General features: G+C 36.2%; 3 protein-coding genes across 3 annotated transcripts in view; 1 reads left to right on the top strand and 2 right to left on the bottom strand.

Annotated features, from left to right (window-relative positions):
• Nucleotides 1-5,869: 5,869 nt before the first annotated feature.
• Nucleotides 5,870-10,837, bottom strand: LOC125044296 (vacuolar protein sorting-associated protein 29). The gene is made up of 4 exons (XM_047640894.1): nucleotides 10,755-10,837; nucleotides 8,454-8,645; nucleotides 8,076-8,308; nucleotides 5,870-7,273 (listed from the first exon to the last, which is right to left on the bottom strand). Exons 1-4 carry the CDS (start codon nucleotides 10,755-10,757, stop codon nucleotides 7,153-7,155), a joined length of 549 nt encoding a protein of 182 aa, XP_047496850.1. The 5' UTR covers nucleotides 10,758-10,837; the 3' UTR covers nucleotides 5,870-7,152.
• Nucleotides 10,838-11,500: 663 nt separating this feature from the next.
• Nucleotides 11,501-17,478, top strand: LOC125044254 (cell cycle checkpoint control protein RAD9A-like). Its single transcript, XM_047640829.1, has 8 exons — nucleotides 11,501-11,612; nucleotides 13,245-13,313; nucleotides 13,922-14,070; nucleotides 14,467-14,631; nucleotides 14,744-14,900; nucleotides 15,383-15,554; nucleotides 15,877-16,163; nucleotides 16,517-17,478. The coding sequence occupies exons 1-8, from the start codon at nucleotides 11,579-11,581 to the stop codon at nucleotides 16,849-16,851; spliced, it is 1,368 nt and encodes a 455-aa protein (XP_047496785.1). The 5' UTR covers nucleotides 11,501-11,578; the 3' UTR covers nucleotides 16,852-17,478.
• Nucleotides 17,479-17,883: 405 nt separating this feature from the next.
• The window catches only part of LOC125044040 (protein tramtrack, beta isoform-like), a 792-nt gene continuing 273 nt past the window's right edge, over nucleotides 17,884-18,402 (bottom strand). Inside the window, exon 1 of the mRNA XM_047640484.1 lies at nucleotides 17,884-18,402. This exon is cut by the window's right edge and continues 273 nt beyond it. Within this exon, the coding sequence (XP_047496440.1) occupies nucleotides 17,884-18,402 (519 nt within the window).

Raw genomic sequence — 18,402 nt, 5'->3', positions numbered from 1 at the left:
ATATATCATTAAATTCAAGTGAATTACTCATTCGCACTCCCTTTCTTTCCTATACTTTCTGTATTGGCGCCCCTCTCCACCCCACTTATGTGTCCAAAACACCCACACAACACACACCACTACACACACACACACACACACACACACACACACACACACACACACACACACACACCACACACACACACACAGGGACTGTTTCATTGGGAAACGTCCAATTATAGAAGGATGTAACACTGAGACGAAGTTACATCCTAATCTGGATTCAAGTTTAGAGATGACTATCAGTGTATGACTGGAGTTGCAAACGAGATACGATTCGTTAGGTGAAAAAGACGAACGTAACTATGGGATGAAACCAAGTTTGATCAAGCTCAGATGTTAATTACATTTTTGTTTTCCAATATGTCAACGAAAAACTGCAAGACATAATGCTTGAGGAGGGGGAACCATGTACGAAGAATTCAGGGCCATGGACGCGGGCAGATTCGGCTCTAGAAAGTAAATGAAGGTCCATTGTATCTGATAACTCTTTGGCGTGTGGGAGATGGGTCAGTTTTTACTGGAATATAGTTTTGGAATTGGGATATTGGGAGAGAGAGAGAGAGAGAGAGAGAGAGAGAGAGAGAGAGAGAGAGAGAGAGAGAGAGAGAGAGAGAGAGAGAGAGAGAGAGAGAGAGAGAGAGAGAGAGAGAGAGAGAGAGAGAGAGAGAGAGAGAGAGAGAGAGAGAGAGAGAGAGAAAGCAAGAATGAATATGAAATAATTATTTTAGTAATGGCTGCAGGCTGGTCATTGTGCGAGTAGACCACAATGGTTAATTAATGAGTAGACCTAATGGTTAATGTTAAAACAAATAAATGTGCTAGACATCAAAGATCATACAACACTAAGGTCATGTACTGTGACGAAAAGGGTAAGAATAAGTTAATGAGTGAGAAGGAAAAGACCATGCAAACTTTGTTGAGGCGAGGTCCGAGGTCCAAGGCAGGCTGATCCCCTACATTGGGCCTCAGTCTCCGTCTCCTAAGCCCCCCCCCCCCCCTCCCCCGACAACATACAAGTAGACCCGAAGAACCTTAATAAGGAACACGAGCAAGATGTCCCCCCCCCCCCTCCAATATATATATATATATATATATATATATATATATATGTATATATATATATGCGTGTGTGTGTGTGTGTGTGTGTGTGTGTGTGTGTGTGTGTGTGTGTGTGTGTGTGTGTGTATGAATGTGTGTAATAATAATAATAATAATAATAATAATAATAATAATAATAATAATAATAATAATATCAAACATGATTAGAGAACCAAGCACGTGTAAGCAAACAGAAAGACCCATGAGTCGTAGGTATAGACCGAGGGTGATGTGGGATCATGAAAGATTAATCGGGAGGAGATAGATAGATGGTCGTGGCCGCTAAGGGGGTGGGGGTGAAGTCGTTAATGCAGACAGATGGTTAAGAAGCAATATTCAAATACAAATCCAGTCACTAAGTAAGGATTGAAGAGATCATACGTCAGTATACATTATTCAGTACAAACACACCGACAAAATGTAATGAATCTCAGAAGTATGTAACGAATGCACGATACGTGAAATATGATACGTTTTGAATAGGCAGTAGTTGTATTTAACGTGACAAAGGCACTTGACCAGATTTGACGAGTCTTGACTGGTTTATGACTGTTTGTGCTGTTAACATCACGAGGATAATGCGCATGTACATTTGTGTGTTTCTATGCCTGTGTTTTATGTGTATATGTGTGAGAATGTCTTATTGTGTATGTGATGTGTAGGCGCATGCCCATTTTTGCTTGCCTACGTTTTCGGACTCCCGGCACACGTTGTATTGTAAATAGGAAGAAGAAGAAAGGGGGGGGGGGGGAAGACCTTTGTTCACAAGGTCAAACAATGGTGACTTTTACGAATACGATGCTGGTCAAGGAATAGAAGAAACAAAACAAAAGACTGACCCGTGACCACTCCTTTCTTCTATACTGCATGTCTGACACTTCCCTTGTCAGAAAAAAAAAAAAAAAAAAAAAAACAATTTGGCAATGTTTACCTTTTTTGCAAGTCTGTAGACAAGGGTTTGTATGAACAATGCAGTCTAGTCGTCCTGTCAATGAAGAGTAACATTGCAAGACTTGGTCTCTCTCTCTCTCTCTCTCTCTCTCTCTCTCTCTCTCTCTCTCTCTCTCTCTCTCTCTCTCTCTCTCTCTCTCTCTCTCTCTCTCTCTCTCTCTCTCTCTCTCTCTCTCTCTCTCTCTCTCTCTCTCTCTCTCTCTCTCTCTCTCTGTCTCTCTGTCTCTCTGTCTCTCTGTCTCTCTGTCTCTGTCTCTGTCTCTGTCTCTATGTCTCTCTCTGTCTCTCTCTGTCTCTCTCTGTCTCTCTTTGTCTCTCTTTGTCTCTCTCTCTCTCTCTCTCTCTCTCTCTCTCTCTCTCTCTCTCTCTCTCTCTCTCTTCTACCTCCTTCGCTCTCTCTCTCTCATCTCTCTCCTCTCTCTCTCTTTCCTCTCTCTCTCTCTCTCTCTTGCCAGTGTTGTGTGGTGAGTGGTGTGTGTTGGGTGTGTGAGTGTGTGTGTGTGTGTTTGTTGTGTGTGGTGAGTGTGTTGTGTGTGTGTGTGTGAGTGTGTTGTGTGTGTTGTGTGTGTGTGTATGATGTGTTTGTGTGTGTGTGTGTGTGTGTGTGTGTGTGTGTGTGTTGTTGTGTGATGGTGTGAGTGTGTAAGTTGTGTTGTTTACATACATATAAAATAATATATGTATATATTATTATACTGAATAATATAACCCACACAATACCACACTCACAGCCGCAAACACACAGACACACTATCCACACCGACCCAGACACACATACCCACACACACACATACATACCATGTTCACACACACACACACAAAACACACACACACCACCCCCCACACACCCAGACACAATGACACCATCACACACACACACACACACACACACTCACCACACACGAACACCCCCCCCCCCACCCCCCCCCAACCCCCCCCCCCCCCCCCCCCCCCCCCCCCCCCACACCACACACCCACACACCTCACACACACACCACACACACAACCCACCCACACAGACACACACCACACACACATACCCACACACACACCGACACACACACATACGCCACAACACACAATCCACGACACTACACACACACACCCCACACACCACACACTTATAGATACACACACCTACACTCACACACACACCACACCACACACACCACTCACATCTAGAAGAGTATATAGAGTATATATAGATATGATATATATATATATAGTGTCAGTGTAGAGCAGAGGATAGACAAAATGAGACGACCCCGCACACCAAAGACCAACCCGCATGTAGTTAGTCCTAATTATATATATATACACAACGGGATACCAACAAACCACCACCTCCCTTAAAAGTCATTAGTTTTGTATAGTCAATAGGCTTTTGGTAATGGCTTTTTACAGATTGCTTAGTGACACAGCTTTCCTTCTTGTTCCTACAGTTTTAAACTTTCTGAGCAGCAATGTAACAGTAAAAGTCAACTTCTCTTGCCCATAACTTAGATGATCAGCCACAACTACTCTGACAGGCTGGTTAGCTACATTGTTATACAAGGGGCAGACTGCTCTTCCTTGAAAAAAAATATTTCTTTAAATTCTCTTGTATGTTTTGTCATTTTTGTCTTGCTGATGAATGTACTAATGAAAACAACTTCTCTGTAGTTACAGTTACTTTCTGAGAATATTCAGAATGATGATTTCAAAAATAGCTTGGCAACTGCATCACACCATCACACCAGGATATCTAACCTTTACAAGGTGACAGGACAACAGACCATTACCACAGCATAACTACAAGGTACACGTTACTTTTGGTTTACTACTGGTTCCAGTTACGATACATGAGGGATTTTATTTTACTATGCAAATCCTAAGGCAGTGTTTTGATGATTGGTTGTCGGGTTATGGTAGGGAGGCTTAACAAAGTAGCATGTGATAAGAGAGGTTTTCCTATTTTTGTGAATTGTGTCCTGTATGTCATTTATTGCATTTTTCTTAATTCACAACCATTAAAGTTCAGTCACAGAGGTTCTCTTCCTCAATAAAATCATATTATCTGTGATGCATTCCATATTTTTGTGTTAGCACTGTTTATGTTCATTATGTTCATTCACAGAGACTAGTGCCACTGTGCCAAAGAAAAGTATAAATTCACTTCAAACACAATCTATAGATTATGTCACACTTTAAGCTGGCAATCATAAAGTACTATAAAATACCAAGTGAACATTCATGTTGTAAAATAACCTATATGCTGCTCAAAGGAGACACGAATTGAAAGAGACAACACTTCAGGAAAAAAATCCCACACTACTGTTGTTGTAAGTTTACTTCTCGGCTGTTAATCACATACATCCCATGACCATGATATTATTGGCGGCAAAACAATTTTAGATTTTCTGTGATTTTTGTTTATATATATTAATTTACAATGTATAAGGAGGAGGTGGGAGATTGAAATAAAGTTCCATATAAATTAATGGGAAACTGGTTTTGGACAATTATACAATAAATTTACATCATTCTAAAGGGGAAAATCCTGCTAGTACAAACATGAAAAATTAATCTGAAGAATTAACTTTGATTACCAATTGTGAGCAGGATATGTAAATTCATATACCTAATTTTTGCTGTTTAACATCTCATATCACCTGTATTTATCTATTCTTGTGTATATTTTTCCTCCAATCTTGTAATGCCATATGAAATGCACCGTTGTATCAGTGCAGATGTAATAAATGCTTTTAAAGGCTTATAACACTGCAAGTTCTATGTATATATATGAGTCACCTCAGTTCTTCCACACTGGTAGATACATATTTCTGCTTTATTCTAACATCAGTGACAATTAGCCTATTCACACTCAATATACCACTGTGCTCTTAACTGCAATTTAGAAATCATAAAAGAAAATCTCATCTTTAAATTCAATCTCTTCAATAAATTTGATATGATATCTTGTAATAATTCAGTATAATACACAGAATATTAAGTGTCACATGGTACTAACTGTGATACATTTTACTTAACAGCATAACTCTACTCTTGTGAGAAACTGGAGAGAATTTTGGATGAAATTAATTCTGATGATCTGAATAATGTCATAACTTGTTTGATGTCTTTGTTTTCTGATGCTCAGTATCAGTACAGAGAAATTATATTAAATATCTCTAGTTTATGGTTATCATCTCACTTGAAGTCCTGGAAATACTAGCTCTACAGCTTGTCAGTTTTCATTTAGTGGCAGAATATATTATCTGCATTTATGAAACAGAAAGTTGGAGAAGTAAGCAAACGCACAGACTGGAATTCATTAACAAAATCTATGTAAAATTAAACAAGGATGAAATCATAGAAATTGGAAGTGGTCTAGAATGTGGGAAAATAGTTTGGAATTCCTGTATGTTCCAACAATGCCCATTATAATTTTTTGTCACATCATTCCCACAAACTCTGGCCAAACTGGTGTCTGATCTTTTCCAGTAAATTTTCCAGAATTAGCTTGTAGTTTTACCATTTACCTTTGGTTGTCTAAGGCTTTCTGGATGCTGGAAAAAAGGTAATGTATAATCAACATTTCTACAAATCACCATTATATCTCCCATTAGCATTGCACAAAAAATTAAAAGGTAAATCAGCAGTGTAATCTATATCTATACATTCAGTTAGAAAAGGGCATTTCTTATAGACATCTGAAACTTTGTGAACATCCACTTTTTCATTGAAATCACAATCTGTTACGAAAATGGACCCAAATGAGAATTAAAACACCAACTTGTAACAAATCACATGCATTTATTATCAAATGTGTTGCTGAAGTTACAGTATATATATATTTTAGTGTTTATTTTCATATCATACTTTCTTTTAGTCATGCAAAAGATTAAATATAATTTACAATATAATTTTCAGCCATATTTCCTAGGAACATGTGCAAATCAAGATTACAGCACACCGCTCAAATAAACAAAATTATAGACAAACCTGAATGGAATGAATAGATTCAGAAAGATAATAATACATATACATTTTACACTACAAAGAATTCATCAGATAAGCTCTCCTGTACAGGTGACAAAAATCAATGAATAACATTATAGAGTGTAAAACTTGTTCAAAAGATGATTTGTGGGGCATGGCTAATTCTGAAATAGCTCTGCCTACTACACACAGTGGAAGGTCATCTCATCGTAAAATTACCAAAGGATTTAGTTACAACAAAATCTCATAACATAGCTACCTCTCTACCACTAGAGATCTATGCCTTTCTTTCACATCTTAAAAGCAAATGCATTAACTTGGTCTCATTGCCAGCAGATGACATCACATCAGGAACTGCCAAACTGATGCCAGTTATGTGATGTGGCATTATGTTGAAAATGCCTTGTTCTAAAAGCTGAATCACAATTCAAAATGAGGTTTTCTTTTCTAGAAAATGATTTCAACTAACTCTTTAGTAACATCCAACAATAAATAATAACTTTCTTAATCACAATTACTTTCTGTATTATTTGCATTTGTGATCTTTTGAGCATCACAATTCAATGATATCAATATCTAATACAATTATATATGTGATATGTGTATGGGAAAAGGGTCATTTCATATCAGATCACGTTTAGGATGGATTAATATCATATTTGGACTACCAAAGAACCGAAAACATCTAACTGCAAATTGTCCATAAACTTTAATGATTCATCTTATCAAAGCTCTAAAACATCTTTCTCTGCATACTCTTGTAATGCACTTATCACAAAGACATTACTCAAGAGCACAGTAACTTTCATAAGGAGGTAAATAGATAAGACAAACATATTGAAGAATCCCCTAAATTCAGCTGCAGTGTCTCTATCTTATTATTAGACCTAATAAGTTACACATTCTGGACTTGACCTTGGGAACGTAAAATCATCTTTCTGCTAACTTATAAAATCCTCTTAAGTCTTGACTTTGATCTTTAAAAAATGCTGATGTTGCTTGGCCTTTCACCTTACTGGTCACTTGCCATCATCACTGTCATGTTATATCTTCCTGTCAATAAAATCTATTAACTATTTAATTGGTCTTCTTGTATTCTATTCTCTCCACTTTTACTTCATCTCCAACAAGCTGGTAGACGTAGGTCACCACCGTGGAACTCTGGATGTCCATCAGAACAAAGGATGGTGTGATTTCCCTGTCAGAAAGAATAATGTATTAGTGATGTTCATGAAAAGTATTACATCCCACTTTTCATAATTCTTTAACCCTACATCCATGACTAGTTTGATATTCATAAACTTCCTATTATTTATATTATATGGTTAAGTAAACTAATCTTACATTTAGCTCAAGAGATTTTAGTTACAAAGAATCAGTAGTTTCAAATTACAGATTGCTATACATTAATAATCATCAAGTTTTGTCATATTAAATTGTCAAAGCAATGTCATTAAATGTCATTCTAGAGCAGTTTTCAATCAAATAAAAATGTTAAATTAGTCTTCATATGGCATAGCACAAAACAATGCTATTTTATAGTGAAATAGATTCAGTAAAACATAGTATTCTGTTCCTAATTTTTGGGTACTTGAACTGATATAAACTATATTTCACATGGACGATTTTTCCATATTGTTAACTTAGTTCTATCTCATCATTTTGCTTGCATTATCACTTTGATATAAAGAAAAAATAATGATAATAGAGATAAATCAGAAGCTAGAATTCACAATGAGGACCCAGTACTACCATAAAAGTGCTAAGTACTTTCTATGACATTCAGTACTTGCAACATTTATAATGCTCTCTGCAGTTTCAATTTCCAAATTATCATATTTGTGTCTGTTGAGTATGCTTAATCTAAACAAAGCTTGGTCAATAATCCACTATAAATTTCCAGTATATACATTAACATCACTTGCTAAATCTATAGTATACACAAACCATTAAAAATTCTAAAATCAAAATTAACCCACAGCTTAACAAACACGACTTACTGGTCTAAAGCACTGTAGGCACCCGTAGCTGATCCAGGATTTATAAAGAAGCGAGATTCTGCCTCAAAGGCTTCAAATCTGTGCGTGTGACCCGAGATGAGTATGTCAGCATCTAACTGTCTTGCAATGAGGGACAGTGCAGCTGGGTCACCCCATGGTACAACCTGGTGTCCGTGACATAGCCCAATTCGAAACTGACCAACTGTTACTACTTTCTGTTCAGGATAATTTGTCTGGAATGGATAGATGAAAAGATACAGTAAATATATGAATAATATCTATAATTAAACTGAGAAACAAAACAAAACAAAAAAACATGAGGAAAGATATTTCACTCATATACATAAATCAAACAATAAAAAGGAAAACAATCTTTACCTCATCAAAATCCCCTCGGACAACATGGACATCTGAAGCAAGAGTCTTGAGGTAGTCATAACTTTCCTTTGTACACAGATTTCCTGTACACAGAATGTGCTGAATGCGTCCTGGCACCAATAACTTCTTGAATTTGGCCGGCAAGGAGCTGACGCGATGGGGGATGTGAAGATCTCCAAGCACGAGTACCAACTGTAAAATTAAGAGGTCAACAGATCTTCCTACGTGAGGAAAGTGGAAGGAGAAGGCTCATACATAAGATGGGAAATGGAGTATGAAAAGTGTAAAGGAAAGGAAGGAGGAATAACTAGGGAGAGGGAGAGGGAGAGGGAGAGAGGGAGAGGGAGAGGGAGAGAAAGAGGGAGAGAGAGAAATGGTAATCATATTTTCTTAGAATATAAATACACAAAGAGGAATATAAGTATAAAGTTCATAATCACTACTTTAGACTACTTTAATGCTTATATTCAAACATTCTAAAAATAAGTATTGTTGAAGATACAGAAAAAAATGGCATCTGACTCAAATATTCTTTATTTAGAAAACATTCAAATTTATATGAACTTTAAACTACTAAAACATAGATTAAAGTACCGACACATCTGTAACTAAATATATTTGAACACCATCCTCTTCAATAAGTGGGAAAAAAGAAAGAAAAAAAATTGGTAAATGTAATTTGGCATAACTTCACTAAATACATTATATTTGATAATAGTCTACTAGCAACAAGTACCTATCTTTACATGCCTGTGTCTGCCTATAGCAGTATCAGAGATGCATCTACTCCACTGATGGTGTGATTAAAGTTATTCAGCATCGCAAACATATAATAAAACCGACAGTAGTAGCCTCAAGCGATTTTTCTTCTCCCAATAAAAAATTAACGAAGACTACAATATCTTACTGATAGAATTCTCTCTCTCTCTCTCTCTCTCTCTCTCTCTCTCTCTCTCTCTCTCTCTCTCTCTCTCTCTCTCTCTCTCTCTCTCTCTCTCTCTCTCTCTCTCTCTCTCTCTCTCTCTCTCTCTCTCTCTCTCTCTCTCTCTCTCTCTCTCTCTCTCTCTCTCTCTCTCTCTCTCTCTCTCTCTCTCTCTCTCTCTCTCTCTCTCTCTCTCTCTCTCTCTCTCTCTCTCTCTCTCTCTCTCTCTCTCTCTCTCTCTCTCTCTCTCTCTCTCTCTCCTTTCCAAATTTATTTAAATTATACTGCTGAGACCTCCCCATTAGTAATAATATATTGGCGTATTTGCCCTGCACGTTAGTCGTATGCTCTATCCTGTCATGAATAAGGAGGAATCTTTGTTTTCCTGGGCGGGGATTTGGAGGGTGGCAGCTCCCCGTGTGGGGTTGCAGGGGGTGCAGCCCACTGCATTCAGCAGTATAAAGAGATATTATCCTTAATATGTTATTATATAATTATTACTTTACCCTGCAATTTCCCTGGTACCTATCATGCCCTCCACTACTATCAGGGCCAAGAATGTAGGTTTTTTTTTTTTTTTTTTTGGGGGGGGGGGGGGGGGTCCGCAACATAATTCCTATACACATGTATACTAGAGGTTCAGAGGATCCGTATGTGAAGTATTGTGTAAACTTATCATAACATTTTACTCATGGAATATCATGTGTGCAGGTAGTGGCATTTTGTCTTATACAACTCAAAGGTGATAGAGTAAACATTTTCTATGGCCAGTTGATATGTAATGTAACATATGATTGGATGTTATTTATCAAAATACATCTTTATTGATATATAACAGATATACCTACCTGACATGTGTCTTAACATTTGTCGACCATTCCGGCAATACAACATTTTCTCAGAAAATCTGTGCTCAACCAAGATGAAAACAATACCAGCTTTTCTTTGTCTTTGTGAAGACCCTTTGTGAATGTTTACTTACAGGGATATAAAATTAGTGAAGCATTAGAGGTCACAGGATGTAAATTGCAAGGAGACAGAAACTACCAGAGAATTGTCATCTTCCTACAAAGAAACTTATGTAAATTTCGGGAAAAAATATGGCACACCAGGAAGAAATATTATCTAAGCTGAAAATCAACATAAAAGATGAATATTACTAAACACACAAGTAACTGAGACCGACACTACACACCCCCAAGTGAGCAACAATCTCGAGATCTTTCACACCAACACCCGCTCTTATTTACTCTACACTATCACACAACAACCTACACGGCATTAATATATTACAAAACAAACTTGCAGGTCGAAAGAATATACCAAAAACAACCGAGATATTGAGAAATGAGGCTAAAATGAGGCCGGAGAATACGAACCATCTTGACAAGTGGGAGGATCAGCTGATGTCTTTGTTTTGGTCGCTCGTCCCTTGCGATAATCGGGAATAAAGTTTTAGTGCGATTAAATCATATCAAAATAAGTTTTCAGCGCATTTAAATTGAATTATGACATTGATTATTACCGTTTGTTGATTTTGGTTGAACCGAATTGTTGAATTATGATACTAATAATCAGAATACATTAATTGTATTTGACACTATAATCAAAGTACATTGATTTCAAAATACGAAATATTTATACTAATAATTAAAATACACCATTTTTGATAATCATATCATACTTGGGGAATATCATACCTTTTTTTTTTATGATGTGTAGGAATGATTATAGTTTGATAGATTATCAGGAAATTAACGTCTTGATATATTTTGAGTGCGAGTTTAACTTTCAATATATTATATTATTTACTGATATTCGTATTATCATCAGTAAAGGAGAATTTAGTTAGGAGGTATATATGTGTGTAAATACAGAGGATAATTTAGTTTTCAGTTGTACAAAATAAGTATTTTCAATAACATGAAATAAAAATATATATTATTTACAGCTTATGTACTAGCTTCATTAACTAGAATAGATCCAATCTGTGTATATTTGTACAACAAGTAAATCCGAAAATAACGTAATCTATAATAAAAATGTAGAAATTAAGTTTAAAAAGTAAACACTAAGGGAAAAGAAATCAATGCATAAACACAACATAACCCGGAATTAAGAATTACTACTTTGAAGACAAACTTGTGTTTACAAGTTACGAGAAAATATTCCCCTTTATGGTGTTATAAACGACAAATAGACGATGAAGTGTGTTATACCAGGAATCAATATAAAAGGTAACTTAAAAGACATTATTCCGCACATGTCTTAGTGAAACATTGTATCTCTTTCTTAATATAAGTAAAGAAATGTTCTCCTGGAGATCTCGCTCGTAATATACGTTACTCTAATATTGTTATTTTTATTTGTTTTGTGAAGTATTATTGTCATGGTGGTTAGGTTATTGAGGAAAGGTAGATAGGAATGTGATTTGTTGATTTTAAACTAACTGTTGATATTAGTAGTTCGGTTTATTCAAGCATAAATCTCAAAAGATTATTGTTGTCAGTCCTCTAAATAGAAAAAAAATGCACTGGTTACCTTTTATTTCTATTTAAAGAGAGACTTCTGTCTGTACATTCCTTATCCATAGCTATTTATAAAAAAAATCCAAATAGTATTTTTATTTTATAGCTACATTACAGGCCTACATACCCTCCAGAAATCTTGAGTTCTACACCAGCAAACTCCTTTTGATAATGTTGATATTCAGTACCAGTTTGATTGATATTTTGGAAGTATTTGGTAATGATCATTCTGAGACATGGCCACTACATATATTTTTTTAAAATCTGCAGGGATGATACTGTAAGAGATATGTGGGATAGATTTGTATTGCCATCAATATCTTTAAATCAGTGCTGACTTTTCACTTTTATTGGTAGATACTTCCAATACTTCTAGAAATTTTATCCTTATGCATCATATTTTTATTGATATTAACATGGGCTAAAGGGAAATATGATAGTAACATGTTATTAAGCATCTGCCTTATCACTAATAACAAACCTCTGTCACATAGTTTTTAGCACGGTAGATTTTGTTATTAATTTATGTAAAGCTCCATTCTGTGAGAATATATAGGGTAGAGGTACATTGGCCTTTTCTGGAGTGCCACAGGTGCTCGGCCAGTGGTGGACAACTATTTGTGTATTTTAATCTTATTTTTCACAACAGGAATATGCAGAAATTGACTAAATATAATGTAATGGCAACAAAAAACATATGAAATAAGTATTCATACAGTTTTGCTACTATTAGAATGTTCCGTCACACCCATTTTGTTAATCCAATATTCCCAAAATCACTTACAGCTACGGTATTATATCAATATTCTCTGGTGCCTTTGCCCCTTTCTCTTTAAGTTTTTAATATTACAAAATTAATACAATTTGTTTTAATCGTACATCCTAGATATGCAAGTTAATTTGTCCAATTGTCAATGTATGTTTGTAACATTTCATTAGTATGGCATTAGTATAGTGCCCATACAAACCTAATAAAGTGCAGTACCTAGACACAGGACCACATTAACTATAAAATCATAGGGTTTGTAACAAACTGACACATAAGTCTGCTACCTTATGAACTGAATAGAGGGGAAACAGAATTGTATATGTAAATGCAAGTTGAAATAAAAAAGGAATACACAGAAGTTCTTCACTTGTATTCCAAGACCCTTGTACAGACATATTAGTATGGTTGTATAAGACATTTATCAGTTTTATAATTTATCCATAATATGAACAATGTATATTGTGGGGCTGTTTTTATTATATATGCCATATAAAGTCTTTATAGTTTTCTTTTTTTTCCAAGTGGATCATCATCTTTTTGCATTATTTAATTTATTTTTCTGTTCTTTTCAGTGTTTGGAAGAGCAATTCATTCCTTAGCAAAAATTGGAGAAGAATTATATGTAGAACCAAGTTCAAAGGGTAATGTAGAATAATATGTTTTCTCTCCATAGCTTAATACTATTAGAAATGAGTACATTATCAGTATGCAAATATATATATATATATATATATATATATATATATATATATATATATATATATATGTATAATGTGTGTGTGTGTGTGTGTGTGTGTGTGTGTGTCCTGTAGTTTATATACTTTATGATATACAAACACCTTTTACTTTGTTAATATGGTTAATGAAATTCATATGGTGTTTAGGAGGAATCGTCAAATTAGCCTTTAGATTAACGTAGCTATTGTTTTCCTGCTAGATGGGATGTGTGTTCATTATTTAGATTAAGATTTCTCTGTACTTGAATGATAAAAAGGATGTAGCTAACTGTAGTACCATAAGCAAATGGGAATAACAGAGAAATTGAGCTATTCTCATGGCCTCTAAAAAAAAATTCCATGTGATGGTTGATGAATTCATAATACATGAAATTAATTCATGTGAGGCTTGATTTTTTGCCAGAAAATGTTTGTGATATACCTAATACTGATAGCTAAACATTATGTGCTTTGGCATTAGATTAATTACTGTACCTTTAATGTACTATCTAATACTGTACACATCATTGCAGGTGTTGCCTTTCGAACTGTCAATTCATCCCGCTCAGCATTTGCATCGTACACATTCAGCTCAAGCTTCTTTTCACAATACGATGATGGATCTCTAAACCAAGAAAAGGATGCTGGGGAGGAAACTGTCAAATGCAAAGTTGCCATGAAGGTAAAAAAAATTTATTAGACAAAATGAGTGTGAATCCAGAGAGTGCATGAGGTAATAATGTGCGAGGGAGTCTGCAGATGAGTTTGGGAGTGTATGTAAGTATGTGAGAGATTCATGCTGTGGAAGAGGAAGGCAATAAATTGTGTTTCTCTCTGTTGTGCTGTTTACAAATTGTGTGTTTGTATTCGGGTTTATGATAAAAGATCATACCTTTATTGGAGTGATTTTTCCCAGTCTAAAATTTAATTTCCTAATCAGAAGTTTTATTCCTCATTGATGACTGTTATATTATTACTGAAATTTCTTCTAGTAAAAATAGTGAGAAATCACATCTCACATCGTTTTATGGTGATAACATATTGTTATTGACATATATGTAACCATAACATCTTTCAGGCATGCTTAAATGTCTTCAAGTCACTGGCTACATTAGAGCGCACTGTTGAACGATGTAAAATTACCTTGGATGGTGAGGAGGACAAGCTAGGAATCCAACTCAACTGCCGACATGGAATCAACAAGATCTACAATCTCTCTTTCATTGAGTGTGAGACTCTCCAGGTATGGCTTCTCGGATTTGTATTCCTTTCCTTGTGTTTTTATTGTTGTTTTTTCTGGTAAATTTCATTTTTGATTCGGCTTAATTTTTAATATACTGATTCCCCTTCCACAGGCTGTGTTTGACAGAGAGTCTTGCCCAAACTACATCCAGAGCCAGTCCCGAGTATTAAGTGATGCTGTTCTGAATTTCCAGCTGAATCAGGATGAAGTTACGCTCTGTGTTTCACCTGAGAAGATCATTATTAGGAACTATGTCGAAGATGAACCAGGTATACAGTGCTGTGGTGTTAGCTTACCTTGTTTAGAAAGGGTTTGGAGGCAATGTCTTATGTTATGTGTAAATTTGATAGTTGTACAAGGCATTTAGTATATACTCTACATACCGACATTACTGAGATGTCAGTCCAGAAAAAAAAAACTTGTATTCCAGTTAATTGCTTCTGATCACTTACTTTACAAGGGTTGACTTTTTTCCAGCCAGTAAGTTTGAGAATGAAAGGTTGCTATTAATTTTTTCAGTTTCATGTATAAAAAAAACAGTATGACAAAGTCATTTCAGTAAACACTTGTTACACAAGAATATTCTAAATTACCTGTATACAGTTGGAATATGCATCAAGATTTATTTTTTCTAGTAATGTACTCCTCAGATTATTTCTAAAGGTTTCCTGCCTGGAAAATGAAAGCAGTAGCCAGATAAGATGAGAGTATCTGTAATGATGCAATCAGTTACAAATCATGTTTCTTTCAGATCCTGCTAAGGCCATTCATACTGTCCTTACTCTTGAGGCTGGTGAGTTTGACAGATACAATATCACAGGTGAAGGTGAAGTAACCTTCTGTCTCAAGGAGTTCAGAGCCGTTCTCACCTTCGCAGAACCTGTTAATCTGCCTGTTACCTGCCACTTCTCAGATCCCGGGAGGTTAGTCACACAGGTTTATTTGCTTAATTGTTTTTTATCATTATTTATTTATTTATTTTTATTAATTATATATAAAGTTTTTAATGTTTATATAAGAGCATACAGTGAAAGGATAGATCTGCTTAATTTGCAATGTTTTTGTTTACTGTAGCAGACTGCCTACATGCATCCCTGCTTATGCACTAACATAGTGCTTTTGTAATACACAACCATTCACATATATCCTCGTGTACATATATACGGTACTTGGTGTACACTTATTGTATTTATGAGTCCAGCCCTCCCCTCTTCCATCCTCAAACAAGTTTCTCCTTCATTTCAGCCCAATTATTTTCACTGTGGACAACAGACCAATGTTTGAAGGAACATTTGTCCTAGCCACCCTGGCAGAAAAGTCTGATTCGCAGATTTCTAGAAGTCAAAGCACAAGCAAGCAAACTGCGCAAACAACCCACACTCCAAAGACGGTTCCAAAGATACGTTCAAGCTCACAAACCTCTGTAAACAGAAGCCAGAATTCCACCTTTGATAACATGAGAAGCGGACAGTCATCATTACAGAGGTCAGAACAAATTGGGGAGGTTTCAAGTCGTCTCTTTGAGAAAAGAGGTAGGTGTTATATAAAAAAATAATTTGTTCTTGTTCTCATAACTGCTTTTAAGCATTGGTTGCCTTTGTATGGTATATGATACAAGAAATAATGTTCATTATGTAACAGCTGTTGCTGATGGGTGTAATGCTGTCATTTAGTGGATTATTTCTTTACTCTCTTTTTTGTTTAGTCTTTCATTTGTTTATCTTTATTATGTTTGTTTTCTTTATGATGTGGATTCATTTTTTTTCTTTCTTTCTTTCTTTATGTGTCCTTCTTTGCTTCCTTTCTCATCTAATGCTTCTTCTCTTCACACTCACACTTTGATATTGAATTTCCTTGAAGTCACCCATACTTTTCCTTATTACAGCTAGCCTATCATCTGCCCACAACTCATCTCTCCAAGCAAGTAGTCAACGTAGCCTTGAGAATAAGGCCATCCCACCCCCCTCCCCCCTGCACCTTGCTCGGGCCAGCACTACCAATGGCAACACATCCCACCTAGAGCTGTCCATGCGAGATGACTCCCTTCCCGACCTGAACAGGGATGAAGATAAAGGAGAACAGGAGGACATTCCCGGAACACCGCCTGCCAAGAGAGCGAAAAAGTTCATCTTCCAGCGGTGCTTTGAGTCGACCTTTAACCCGGAAGATGTACCCGGACATGACAGGGTTTTGGCCGAGGACTCAGATGAGGGCATTTGATAAGGTCTCTTCTCTATTTTCCTTTCAGTTTCTTTGTTTCTCATTAGTGTCTATTGATAATTCCGACTTGTTTTCTTTCTTTGTGGCAGAAATTGTTTTGAAGGAAGGGAGACTTCTGTGTACTTCGGAGATGTGTGAAATAGTCCTTTTATTATGATTCGGTGGATGATTGTTGTTAAGAAGGTAGTACTGCAGTGGAATCCTTTTAGCCACAGTATTTGTACATAAGACAAGAGAGAACTCCAGTGACCTCAGTATGTTTACCTTTTCTTTAGGTACAGGAACTATAAGTTGATATAAGTTGAACAAACTTTCCAGAATCAATGATGTAAACCTGGATAATGAGTGTAGAAATTCAAAATTCTTATGATTGTAATCATTTCAATTTTTACATGCACTTTTTTTGAGAACTCCAGAAATTGACCAGATCTGCCTTTGTGCATATGCATAATCTACAAATGTAAATATTGATGTTCCATCAGATTGGGAAAATACTGTAAACTAATACTGTGCCAGGAACAAATTATCTGTGATATATGTAATTATTTAAGGATCATCTTTCAGTGACATGGCAGAATGCTAAATAATTTATGCTATATTTTACATGTAAATGAAATAGTTTTGTATCATGTGTGATTTCATTATCCCCTTATTAAATGTGCCTCATTCATTACCACTTCTAAAAAACCCTCAAGGACAATTCAGACATACTTTTCCAAATGGAACGACAAATTATGTACACATCAAATAGACTACACCCAAATTCTCATGAGATAAGAATACAAACATTATATAAAAAATGTAATGGAATAATCTTCCACGTGAAGGAGTACAATATACTAACAATAAACCATGGTAACTACTTAGCATGTACGCCACGAATAAATATTAGTGGGAAGGGAACGAATGTTTCCCAATCCCAACACTATTAAATAACTCAAAGGGAAAAGGTCCGTATCAAAAGGTATATGAGCATTGAAACTAGCATATCGACATTTACATTTACTTAAAACAAATTCTACAGACTCAGATTCATTCCTGCCCAGGTCCTTCAGGACTGCTGACAGCCTCGGGCAGCACTTCGTTGTGATTTGGAGAGGTCTTCCGATGCACGTTCAGATCCCAGCGAGTGATGAACGTCTGGCCACAGCAGCTGGCAGGGTCCCGAAGTGGGCCGTGGTGGTATCGCTTATGTTGGTACATGCTGGTGGAGAATATTAGCCGGTGGCACGTTTCACATTCCACCTTGTCTTGACTAGACGATTTTGCTGACGATCTTGAAGATCTTGTAGAAACTGGGGTTGAAGTTGATTCCGACTGATGTTGCTGAGGTGACAGAAGGCCAGGAGTCAAACGTAGTTGAGTGTGGGTTGGAGTTGAATATCTTTCGCCGTCTATTTGATTATTAGCAACTGGCTGAGGCGTCATATCGGGTTCTACTGGAATATTAGTTTGAGGAGGAGGAGATTCACCCCCGAGACCATTGATCTGTAGCTTTCTCGCCGCTATCAAGAGGTGTGGTACGCGGTCCTCCGTGACATAAGCTTCTCC

Source organism: Penaeus chinensis, chromosome 35 (assembly GCF_019202785.1).
Source record: "Penaeus chinensis breed Huanghai No. 1 chromosome 35, ASM1920278v2, whole genome shotgun sequence".
Classification (NCBI taxonomy): Eukaryota; Metazoa; Arthropoda; class Malacostraca; order Decapoda; family Penaeidae; genus Penaeus; species Penaeus chinensis.
This window is presented reverse-complemented; position numbering and strand designations above follow the sequence as displayed.

Excerpts from the sequence above, each read along its gene's own strand:
- LOC125044296 (XM_047640894.1), bottom strand. Across the intron at positions 8,309-8,453 it reads TCCGAGGGGATTTTGATGAG|ACAAATTATCCTGAACAGAA; the intron begins GTAAAGATTGTT and ends TATCCATTCCAG. Across the intron at positions 7,274-8,075 it reads GCCTACAGTGCTTTAGACCA|GGAAATCACACCATCCTTTG; the intron begins GTAAGTCGTGTT and ends TCTTTCTGACAG.
- LOC125044254 (XM_047640829.1), top strand. The coding sequence starts at position 11,579 with ATGAAGTGTGTTATACCAGGAATCAATATAAAAG. Across the intron at positions 14,632-14,743 it reads TTGAGTGTGAGACTCTCCAG|GCTGTGTTTGACAGAGAGTC; the intron begins GTATGGCTTCTC and ends CCCCTTCCACAG. Across the intron at positions 14,901-15,382 it reads CTATGTCGAAGATGAACCAG|ATCCTGCTAAGGCCATTCAT; the intron begins GTATACAGTGCT and ends TGTTTCTTTCAG.